This window comes from Chanodichthys erythropterus, chromosome 15 (assembly GCF_024489055.1).
Source record: "Chanodichthys erythropterus isolate Z2021 chromosome 15, ASM2448905v1, whole genome shotgun sequence".
Lineage (NCBI taxonomy): Eukaryota > Metazoa > Chordata > Actinopteri > Cypriniformes > Xenocyprididae > Chanodichthys > Chanodichthys erythropterus.
The window spans coordinates 9,006,469-9,019,203 of NC_090235.1; the positions used below are offsets into that span (position 1 = coordinate 9,006,469).

The 12,735-nt window shown below is 37.7% G+C and overlaps 1 protein-coding gene across 1 annotated transcript in view; it reads right to left on the reverse strand.

Annotated features, from left to right (window-relative positions):
* Nucleotides 1-12,735, reverse strand: part of col22a1 (collagen, type XXII, alpha 1) — a 69,111-nt gene that overhangs the window by 35,418 nt on the left and 20,958 nt on the right. The window contains exons 5-12 of the mRNA XM_067412280.1: nt 10,949-11,060; nt 10,685-10,808; nt 10,287-10,562; nt 6,532-6,612; nt 6,076-6,192; nt 5,289-5,333; nt 5,129-5,191; nt 4,861-4,899 (exon numbers count right to left, since the gene is read on the reverse strand). Coding sequence (XP_067268381.1) covers nt 4,861-4,899; nt 5,129-5,191; nt 5,289-5,333; nt 6,076-6,192; nt 6,532-6,612; nt 10,287-10,562; nt 10,685-10,808; nt 10,949-11,060 — 857 coding nt within the window. The remainder of the gene's footprint in view (nt 1-4,860; nt 4,900-5,128; nt 5,192-5,288; nt 5,334-6,075; nt 6,193-6,531; nt 6,613-10,286; nt 10,563-10,684; nt 10,809-10,948; nt 11,061-12,735) is intronic.

The following is a 12,735-nucleotide window of genomic DNA, read 5'->3' on the forward strand; positions in this document are numbered from 1 at the left end:
TGACGTCTCGTGCACTCCAGGGAATCTCCTGGAATTCTGAGAGTTGAACGGTACAAGAGAAAAGCTTTTATGACCTGATTATAGTAATGGCTTCACATACTACAGCTGACAGCATATAATTAAGTTGTGAAAGTCATGAATCGACATACTCTCAAAGTATGCACTTCAATAAAGCCAACCGATAATGACAAACACCATCAAGAGAAAGTAACAACAGAAGGACCACAACATAGAGAGATGACAACCTACATATATAGCATATTGTGGATGCTAAGATTTCATTTCAATTAGTTTTTAATGAATCGATCAATTGTTGAAACTAGTTTCCATAATTGGTTGTTCTGCTTCCTCAATAAATAAGCTACAATTAGTACAAAATGCAGCTGCTACAGTTCTTACCAGGTCAAGAAAATTTGATCATATATCACCAATTTTATCATCTCTACACTGGTTACCCATTAAGTTCCATTTCGATTATAAAGTATTGCTAAATGTTTTAGCTCCTGTGTATTAACCGATCTTCTATCGCCCTACAATCCTTCACGCTCTTTAAGATCACAAAACTCTGGACTTCTGGTTGTACCTAGGATACCTAAGTCCACTAAAGGAGGAAGAGCATTTACACATTTGGCTCCAAAACTCTGGAATAGCCTTCCTGATAATGTTCGGGGCTCAGACTCACTCACCCAGTTTAAATCTAGATTAAAGACGCATCTCTTTAGCCAAGCATTCACATAATGCATCTCATATCAGATCAATTGCACATGGCTATCTTTGCTTAATGTTAAGAACAGCAGCTACGCTAATTATTATCCATTTGCTTTTCTGTTTTGACTAGAGAGGACATCAGCTTCAGTTTGGATCCAGCCTCTTAAGAAGACCTCAGATGACCAATACCTGTGAAGAGACGGCGCCAACTCCTGCGAGGACTTCAGAAGACGCAATCATCTGCACATTCCCAAATTTCTATATATCCTAATTATTGTTAATATGCAATTAATTTTTCCAGGAGCTCATTGCTTCTACCTTCAGTTAAAGGTGCTAAAGAGGATGTTTTGTTTTATACATTTTTGCAATATTACTTGAAACTGTCTTTACTAACTGATAAAAGACTATTTATTAGGTGCACTGAAAGTGATAATATTAATATACATCATCTGTGCACGAGGTAGGGCCTTAAAAACATGACGTTCCTTGTGAGAGACATGCGCGGATTGGCCCTCTGGCTTGTCAATCACTGCCATGACCTTGTGAGAGACGAGACGAGTAACTTTCCACACTCCACAGGCGCCGCATGCAATGTTTTTGTCAGGAGACAGGAATAACAACTGCAGATTATGAGTTACCTGCGGTGAGTCCGACATAATGAATCCACTAACACGACACAGCGAATGCCGGTGGTAAACACTCGTGTTCCAATAAGAGTGTTTACGAGTTTTGGGAGGCGTTCCTTCGAAGGAGGGGGGTTGTTACGCATGCGCTCATTTCAAAAACTCAGTAACAGTCTTTGGTTTCTCAGTCGACGAAAAGATCCTCTTTAGCACCTTTAAACTGCTAACAGTGATTGTAAATGAATTGCCTAAATTATTACATTATTTGCTAACTGCATTCTTTAAATTGCAATGTTGACATGCATTCTCCGTAAAGCTGCTTTGAAACGATATGCATCGTGAAAAGCGCTATACAAATAAATGTGAATTGAATTGAATAATTCTGAGATAAAGTTTAAAGGGGTACTTCACCACTGGAAAATGGGTTTTCAATAAAACTTGGCTGCCTAATACAGCAGAAAGAAAGAAAAAAACAGAGAAAAACGGCTGTTGTCTTCCCTTTTGCCAAACAGGTATAGGAAAACTTCAACACCCATAAGTAGTGGGCATGTTGCCGTCCAAAGCCACTCCCACCAGTCTTGCCCAGAGTCAAATACCGCCTTGCTTTAGTAGGAAATACTTCTTAGCAAACTTTTAGTCATAATGGTGTCAACTTGTTTTGATCCCGGGTGCAAGAATTCAAAGAGTAAATGTTGAACGTTAGTGAGTTACTTTAGGTTTCCAGTGAAGCATCCAGCACATTGTAGGCAGTAAATATGAAGAGAACGCTGAGACCGAAAATCTGAAAAACCTCTGTGTTTGTAGTCAACATTTCAAACTGGGTAACCACGTCACAGTGTTTTAGGCTGGACGGAAGGGATAAACCAAAAGAAACTGCTCTTTTGTCAGTTGATTGTTTTCTACTGCCCAACCCCCCGAAGCAAAATGCTGAAGTAGAAAAAAAGCTGTTGCCATAGTATCCCATTTTTACCATAATGCTGTTTAAAGAGTTGACAAAGTATGATACAATTTTCGGTGATAAACCCACCCCTACAATAACTGTTATGTTAATAACCATCTGTTGATCCGACTGTAGTTGGGTGAGGATAAAAAATTCATAAGTATAATAATTCTCACGAAATTCCTGGAGTCCACCACATCATCTTTTGCTGACAAATAAACGTGAATTTCTCGGTCCAGGTAACACAGAGAACGAGTAAACATTGTCCATATATTACCGACACTTTAACTATACAAAGTGAGTTGAAAATCAGAGAAGATAAACTTTCAAATTAAGCAATAATATCACATTTTTTAGATAATGAATAAAGATGCATTTATAAGAAATGAAGTTGCAATTGTGAAATATAAAGAAGCATTTATGATAAAGTTGACGTATGATGCAAAAAGATTTTAGGTAACAAGATGGTAGGTAACATAATCATGCTACCTTCTAGCTTTTGGACAGTTTCTAATGTAGCATTGCCAAAGGAAATCCCAGAATGCATTGCAGCAAACTCAGTGAACATATAGGCATATTGATTACTTAAATTCGGTAATGTAAAGCAAGTCTTAGATTATGTAAAAATAATTAAACATTGAATATTTGCGTGAACTACTGCACCACAGCTCCGACATGAAGATCTCAGTGTGAAAGGACTGACAATTTGACCACATGACAAGGTCTGAGAAAGACAGAGACAGAGCAACACCTCAAACACAAACATGCGTTTGTGGCATCATGCACTTTAACCAGCCAACTCCTCGATATGCTGCTAGCTAACATTATATAACACACTGATACATGTGAGTACACAGACATACATTCGGACATACATACATGTATGGACGCGCATGCAAATAATTGACACATACATATACGAGCAAACTGCAAATCATGCATAACCATTTTTTTTTAGGGTTGCCAAAGTGTTCTGGGCTGCGTTTCCCAACTTGGCTTACAATGCTGGGAAACGCAGCCCTGGGTAGTTGCTTACTGACCCATATGGCTTGGATTCCTCCTTTATTGTAGGTCTAGGGATTATTTATTGTCTGCCTTCTAAAAAATGTCTTATGTAGTATTTTTAATCAAGATATATTTGAAAAGGTAAATGACTTAAGATAGTAAGTCTTGTTTTCAGAAGAAAAATCAAATATAATGAGTTTATGATTAAAAGAAAAAAAAATCTGTCAGAGGTGTAAGAAAAATAATCTTGATTTCTCCTTGTTTATTTTTCTTACTCTAATGATAGATATTATTCTTGTTTTATGCAATAACATTTCATTTTGATAAATTGTTCAGAAAATAAGCCTTCAGTCATATCGCTTCTCAAGTAAATGTTTCTTGATTTAAGAATGTTTCGATTTATGGAATCTTGTTTTCGCCATGAAATAAAAATAAAAAAGGTAATCGTGACTCTCAATTCTGACTGTATTTCTTGCAGTTGAAAATGATATCTCAAAATTCTGTCTTCTTTTCCACAGAATTCTGAGATATCATTTTCAACTGCAAGAAATACAGTCAGAATTGAGAGTCACGATTACTTTTTTATTTTGTGAGTTATAAAGTCAGAATTGCGAAATACAAACTTGCATTTGTGACTTTTTTTCTCGTAATTGTGAGTATAAATCCCACAGTTGTGACTTTATTATATTGCAAGATTATATTTAAAAATTCTGAAAAAAAGAGTCCCAATTACTTTTTAATTTTCTATTCAGTGGCGGAAACAAGCTTCCATAGATATTCGTACTGGAAAACAAGACAAAACTACTGAATAAGGAAATAACTTTTGCCGCGTCGAAAAGTAACAGCACACACACCTAAGGGTTTGTTGTAAACCAACAATAATTGTTGAGTGTGTTTGTTTTGTAATTGTTGTTTTGCTCCAGCACAGCAGGGGTCAATATTCACATTTGCTGTTTTTAGGTCGCCCGCAGGACATTCCACTGACCAATCCAGCATGCAACATTTTTCTAACTGTGGGCGTCGGCTGGCATCTAAATTTGGCAGCATAGTGCCCGAGTCCAATGGAAATTTCTAAATACGATTCTTTTCGAGAAGTCTTCACAGATCAAATGAGTGAAATCTGGACATTTACTGATATCAAAATAAGCACAGGTAAATGTTTAAATAATGGCATTTGCCATTCTGTTCCCAAGACACGGTTGTCTAATTATGACATTATTCTGAGGTAATTATGCCCTGGAGTCTGTACGTCTGTCTGCTGAGCAGCGGAGGATGTCTGTTTAAAGCGCAGTGAGTGGGTGTTCAGTGTTTTGCATATCCTCTGAGGTTGGCGGACCTATAATTCTGCTGTTCAAAATACGGTATTTGTATTGTCTTTATCCTCAAAAGAACGACAATTTTCACATTTTTTAGTTTCTGCTATGTTCTTTTTGTAATCCTAGACTTTAGACTCAAGGGAAGAATGAAGTTTTTGATGAAAACGACAAACAAATGTGCACAAACAAACACACATATACTGTAGACTAAACATTCACTGTGTTTTGTCTATCCTGAGGAGTTTGGCTGTTAAATTCATGACCTTACCTTCTCTCCTCTATCACCTTTGATAGAGACAGCCTGGCCCTGCAAATAATCAATCAACACCGATCAATTATTCTCCAGGCCCAGAGACACAGAAACAGCAAAGATGGAAGCATATCAATATAATATAAAAATAAATCATGCTTTTCTCTAACTGTAACTGATAACTTGTATGTGAAAAGCATACAACATTTCTAATATGCAGCAATGCTGTTTTAGGTTCATCTAAACAGTTAATGAAGCTTTATAAGAGATAGTATTAGTGTCATACACGTTCTCCTTTCTGCCCTTTGAGCCCTGGCGGTCCTTCTGCCCCTTTTAGACCAGGATCCCCCTGCAGATGTACAGTTTATGCAAAGATCCATCGGAAATGCATCCAGAGATGTGCAAAAGCATATTAAAGTTGTTGTGATACTGAAACACTATTTGACCTTTTCACCCTTGGGCCCTGTGGCACCCGGTAGACCTGTCTCACCCTGTAGGATGGGAAAGATTGAGAGAGATAGCAAAAGAGAGAGCAATGAGGGGATACATTTTGAAAGTGGAGGTCAGAAATAAGAGCGATTATAGAATGAATGCATTACAAAAAGGAACTGAATGCATTACAAAAGAAAGTTCAGATTAAAAAAAAAAAAAAAAAATTGATATCCAGCCTTATATCTTTAAAGAAATGTTATAGGTTCATACAAACTAATTTCTATAAAAGCACCCATGACATTTCTGATTAACACAGATAATTTTGACTCATCCTTCAATACAAAAATGCACAGCTCATAATTTTTTTTTAAATATTTTATTATTTTTATATATATATATATTTATTTTTTTATTTTTTTATTTATTTATTTTCATCACACTAGTCTCATGTAAAAAAAATGTAATTTAATTTTAAAGTCATGTGGCTATACTATATGTACTGTAAACTTAATTTTGGCCTTTACAAACTGAGGAATGAGCCAAAATTATTTTTTTTGTGGTAATCAACAACATGTCACAGATTTTGCTTATAGAACCTCAAACATTCCTTATTAGCATGACTAAAATTTCTTCAGCACATGTTTCAGAAAATAATTAGTCTATTTAGTCTTTTATTTCTCATGTACTGTAAATAATTTTGTTTACTATACAGCATAATAAGGCTAATATTCAATTTTTTGCATGTTAAACATGGGGGTTGACCAGCTTTAAAAGTGTGACCTTTGACCTGGAAGGTCTTACCCTTTCCCCTGCAGGACAGGAGCAGTTGACCGCAGCTGGTTTCTTCTGCTCAGCACTTGTTGGTTTTGGGGTGGGCAGCGGGACTGGGGGGGCCTCGGTCGCCAAAGATTGTTCACACTGAGTGAGAAGAGAAAGTGAACGAGGAAACGGAAAGAGACTGAATGTGTTATGAAAGAAAGAACGAAAGAGAGAGGAATCGAAGAGGAAAGGATGGCAGAGCAGCTTCAGATGTCCAGTATGAAATTCTGGACACTGGACAACAAATATTCCCCGTCTTCATCTTCATCAAGGACTACAAACAAAAACCTTTGAGTCCTGTGCGAAAGCATGTGTTTTTGCCTTATTATCTAGGTGATGTGTTTACATATTCTTTTTGTAGAAATAATGAGTTGAGAATAAAGGTGTGTGTGTGTGTGTGTGTGCGTGTGTGTGTGTGTGTGTGTCACATGCACTTACTGGGCCACCAGGAATATCGCAACATGTCTCCTGCTCAGACTGTTTACCATCACAGTAGATCACCATCCTCTGGAGGTCAAACTATACATGAAAGACAGGATTGTATTAGATGTGATTTTGGTTGACTTAAAACTTCATAAACATACACTACAGTTCAAAAGTTAAGGGTCAGTAAGATTTTTTACATTTTTCCAGTCTCTTTTGCTCAACAAAGGCTGCATTAATATGATCAAAATACAATTTAAACTGTAATATTGTGAAATAGATAAATAAAATATTACAATTTAAAATAACTTTTCTATTTTAATATATTTTAAAATGTAATTTAGGTAACACTTTAGTTTAGTGTCCAATTCTCACTATTAACTTGCTTATTAGCATACATATTACTAGGATATTGGCTGTTTATTAGTACTTATAAAGCACATATTAATGTCTTATTCTGCATGACCATATTGTACATCCTTATTCCTCCCAATACCTAAACTTAACAACTACCTTACTAACTAGTAATAAGCAGTAATTAGGAGTTTATTGAGGCAAAAGTCCTAGTTAAGGGTTAGTTAATAGTTAGAATTGGACTCTAAAGTGTGACCAATCAGTCTAATATAATTCTAATATTTATTCTTATTATTAACAATGTTGAAAACAGATGTGCTGCTTATCATTTTGTCAAAAGCTGATACATTTATTTCAGGATTCTTTGATGAATATAATGTTCAAAAGAGCATTTATATGAAATAAAATTTGATCAATTTAAAGAAAATTCTGTCATTAATTACTCACCCTCAGACTAATCCATATTAATTGAGCGGTTTAGTCCAAATTTTCTAAAGAGACTTGAGAGCTTTATATGATGAACAGATTTAATTTTATTTTTAATTTTATTCACATAAAGACTGATCAGCGGACATAAACAGAAGCTCAACTGTACCTGATTGACGTGCGAGAACAAACCTCTTGCTCATTGGAAAATCATTGGTTCTTGCGGAAGCTCAAACGTGCTGCGTAACACGAGAATGAACCTCATTGGTTCTTACGGAAGCTCAAACGTGCTGCGTAACACGAGAATGAACCTCATTGGTTCTTGCGGAAGCTCAAACGTGCTGCGTAACACGAGAATGAACCTCATTGGTTCTTGCAGAAGCTTAAACGTGCTGCGTAACACGAGAATGAACCTCATTGGTTCTTGCGGAAGCTCAAACGTGCTGCGTAACACGAGAATGAACCTCATTGGTTCTTACGGAAGCTCAAACGTGCTGCGTAACACGAGAATGAACCTCATTGGTTCTTGCTGAAGCTCAAACGTGCTGCGTAACACGAGAATGACCCTCATTGGTTCTTGCTGAAGCTCAAACGTGCTGCGTAACACGAGAATGAACCTCATTGGTTCTTACGGAAGCTCAAATGTGATGCGTAACACAAGAATGAACCTCATTGGTTCTTGCTGAAGCTCAAACGTGCTGCGTAACACGAGAATGACCCTCATTGGTTCTTGAGGAAGCTCAAATGTGATGCGTAACACAAGAATGAACCTCATTGGTTCTTGAGGAAGCTCAAATGTGATGCGTAACACAAGAATGAACCTCATTGGTTCTTGCGGAAGCTCAAACGTGCTGCGTAACACGAGAATGAACCTCATTGGTTCTTACGGAAGCTCAAACGTGCTGCGTAACACGAGAATGACCCTCATTGGTTCTTGCTGAAGCTCAAATGTGCTGCGTAACACAAGAATGAACCTCACTGGTTCTTGCAGAAGCTCAAACATGCTGCGTAACACAAGAATGAACCTCATTGGTTCTTGCGGAAGCTCAAACGTGCTGTGTAACACGAGAATGAACCTCATTGGTTCTTGCTGAAGCTCAAACGTGCTGCGTAACACGAGAATGAACCTCATTGGTTCTTGCGGAAGCTCAAACGTGCTGTGTAACACGAGAATGAACCTCATTGGTTCTTGAGGAAGATCAAATGTGATGCGTAACACGAGAATGAACCTCACTGGTTCTTGCTGAAGCTCAAACGTGCTGCGTAACACGAGAATGAACCTCATTGGTTCTTGCAGAAGCTTAAACGTGCTGCGTAACACGAGAATGAACCTCATTGGTTCTTGCGGAAGCTTAAACGTGCTGCGTAACACGAGAATGAACCTCATTGGTTCTTGCTGAAGCTCAAACGTGCTGCGTAACACGAGAATGAACCTCATTGGTTCTTGCGGAAGCTTAAACGTGCTGCGTAACACGAGAATGAACCTCATTGGTTCTTGCGGAAGCTTAAACGTGCTACGTAACACAAGAATGAACCTCACTGGTTCTTGCAGAAGCTCAAACGTGCTGCGTAACAAGAATGAACCTCATTGGTTCTTGCGGAAGCTCAAACGTGCTGCGTAACACGAGAATGAACCTCATTGGTTCTTGCAGAAGCTCAAACGTGCTGCGTAACACGAGAATGAACCTCATTGGTTCTTGCTGAAGCTCAAACGTGCTGCGTAACACAAGAATGAACGTCATTGGTTCTTGCGGAAGCTTAAACGTGCTGTGTAACACAAGAATGAACCTCATTGGTTCTTGCGGAAGCTCAAACGTGCTGCGTAACACGAGAATGAACCTCATTGGTTCTTGCAGAAGCTCAAACGTGCTGCGTAACACGAGAATGAACCTCATTGGTTCTTGCGGAAGCTCAAACGTGCTGCGTAACAAGAATGAACCTCATTGGTTCTTGCGGAAGCTCAAACGTGCTGCGTAACAAGAATGAACCTCATTGGTTCTTGCGGAAGCTCAAACGTGCTGTGTAACACAAGAATGAACCTCATTGGTTCTTGCAGAAGCTCAAACGTGCTGCGTAACACGAGAATGAACCTCATTGGTTCTTGCGGAAGCTCAAACGTGCTGCGTAACACGAGAATGAACCTCATTGGTTCTTGCGGAAGCTCAAACGTGCTGCGTAACACGAGAATGAACCTCATTGGTTCTTGCGGAAGCTTAAATGTGCTGCGTAACACGAGAATGAACCTCATTGGTTCTTGCAGAAGCTCAAACGTGCTGCGTAACACAAGAATGAACCTCATTGGTTCTTGCAGAAGCTCAAACGTGCTGCGTAACACAAGAATGAACCTCATTGGTTCTTGCAGAAGCTTAAACGTGCTGAGTAACACGAGAATGAACCTCATTGGTTCTTGCAGAAGCTCAAACGTGCTGCGTAACACGAGAATGAACCTCATTGGTTCTTGCGGAAGCTCAAACGTGCTGCGTAACACAAGAATGAACGTCATTGGTTCTTGCGGAAGCTTAAACGTGCTATGTAACACAAGAATGAACCTCACTGGTTCTTGCAGAAGCTCAAACGTGCTGCGTAACACGAGAATGAACCTCATTGGTTCTTGCGGAAGCTTAAACGTGTTGCGTAACACAAGAATGAACCTCATTGGTTCTTGCAGTAGCTTAAACGTGCTGCGTAACACGAGAATGAACCTCATTGGTTCTTGCAGTAGCTTAAACGTGCTGCGTAACACGAGAATGAACCTCATTGGTTCTTGCAGAAGCTCAAACGTGCTGCGTAACATAAGAATGATGATGAAAGAAATGATGAACTAAAGTCTTACGGGTTTGGAACATGAGGGTGAGTACCTTAGTGTTCAATGGTATTACTATTTGATGCCGTCATTTCACAGTATTTTTGTGTAAGGGAGACTTAATCTTTAAGATGTAAACTAATCTAAATGAGAATATGTATAATTAAACCTCAACACAGGTGCTTACATCAATGGGAACGCTGTCATAGAGTCTCTTGCCAATGACAGTCTTTCCCTGGATGTCAATGTCTTCTCTGTCCTCTATGGGCAGCGTCTCAATGTGCTTGCAGTCCAGGAAAAGGGACACAGACTTGGAGTCCACCCTCATGCCAATCTTATGCCAGTTACGGTCAAACAGGTTGTCCACCTCTGGGTTCTTAAAGACCGCCCGGACTGCGTCCTTCGTCAGGCCCACAGCGTTGTACTCCACCGCCTTGTTCTCTCCATCCAGACGGATGGACACCTGGAGAATATTTATAGAATATATTTGACATTAAAAATAAGTTTTATTTGGTAAAATGTAGAGAAATGGAAATATCAGATCCTCTTTGGCGCCCCAGAATAAGGACCCCTCAGTATATGCACCTGTGGGATGCCGTATTTGTCATAGACCTGCCACAGGTACCAGTCTTCCTTACGGGAGGTCTTCCTGAACTTAAATGTGGTCACAAACGCATATTCATCAGGCAAACCCTGAGGCAAGACATCTCTACAACACAAGAAACAAAGAAAGCTCTCGTTAAAAATTGAAAATATATATGTATAACGTATCAGACAAGACAACATTTAAAAAAAGGGTGATTTTTACATATACCACTGCAAGTAATGACTCACTCACTAATCACTTACTCTGTTTGTTGGACGATGGGCATGGTACCGAGCCGGACATACGGGGTCTGACCTGGCTCAAATTTTTCTCCAAGAAAATCTCTTACATTGAAGTATTCCATCAAATCAAAACCTGAGAAAAACATGGGGGAAAAAAAGAAGAAAAAAAACTTGACATAAACTGTAAACTTGTCCCTCAAATCTGATTAGTTGATTGGAAAGTTGTTCCAGGATCAACAAAGACGAAATCACGTTCACTAAATCTCCCTGTAGTAGATTATCGTTAACGTGTCTTTCCATCAGAGATCACTAGGTGGAGTCCAAGAGACAGGTCAAAATGACAACATACTGTGAATTATAACTTTCCTAAATCTTTCTTGAAGCAGAGGATTCACTTATATATATAAAGAGAAACATAAAATTATACATAGTGCCATAAACAAATAGGTCAATATGCAGTGATATAGCTTCTATGTTTTGCTAAGCTAGGCACGTTTACTGATTTAGCACATTTCATAAGGCAGTAATAAAAAAATAAAAAAATCCATGAACAGACAAGTTCAGTTTAAGTGCAAATATAATTTAATATCACAGTTAATTTCAAATAACTCAAAATAATGCATGAAATGAATAATAAAAACGTTATTTAAAATGATTGATATAATCATGGTACAATATATAAAGTACAGTATGTACAAATTGTATTATAAATACAATAAAAATATATTATACAAATATAATATAAGTTACATTATAATTAGTAAATACAATAGAATTTACACAATGTATATATTTTATTTATTATTATTTAAATGTATAGAATTTTATATATTAGTAATATAATTATATTATTTATATATTAATTATTGTATTTATTATATTATTATTTGCTTATCCACCCATTCTCCAAACCGCTTGTCCTATGTAAGGACACTGGGATAATATATATATATATATATATATATATATATATATATATATACACATACATATATATATATATATATATATATATATATATATATATATATATATATATATATACACATACATATATATATATATATATATATATATATACATATCAGTACACAAAAATATTCCACCACAAAATGCAATGTCTGACCAATCAGAATCAAGTATTCCAAAAAGACATGTAATAGAAACAAAAAGTATAAATACAAAAACATTAATAGAAATAAATCACAGTAAAGAGCAAATTAGTTAAATTTTTCTCCTTAAGCGTTCTAATATCTGTCCTCCATATCCACGAGCAGAACGACACGCCTCACTCGGGCCACTTTCCACATTCACACAAAAAAGTCCATGCCTCTGGGATCAAACATGACATCATTGCTTTTTAAAAATAGTAAAGTGCTGCTGCTCTGTGTGTGTGGATATCAGCCCACTAATTAATGCTTCAGATCCGCAGCCAACACTCATTAAACTGCACTTGCTGCACCAGATGTTTTAAAAAACAACCTTTCATGTGCAATTATGTCACTGCTGCTCCAGCATGTGTGTGTGTGTGTGTGTGTGGGTGTGTGTATCTACTGAGGTTGGCAGTATTGGCCTTCTACCCCAGTATAGTGGCCAAACCAGGGCACTCCTTTAACCAATACATAGTCTGTCACCATGGCGATGCCAGTGGGGCTCTGGGCGTTGGCTGGGGAATCAAGTCAAGGGTCGATCTGCGACACACTAATGCCGGTTGAGTTAAACGTTCAAAAGAGCTCTCTGTACATGAAACGCTGATGGTGTGTGTATGCGACGCCTGTTAGATCTCACTTTCACTTAATGAATTCTCA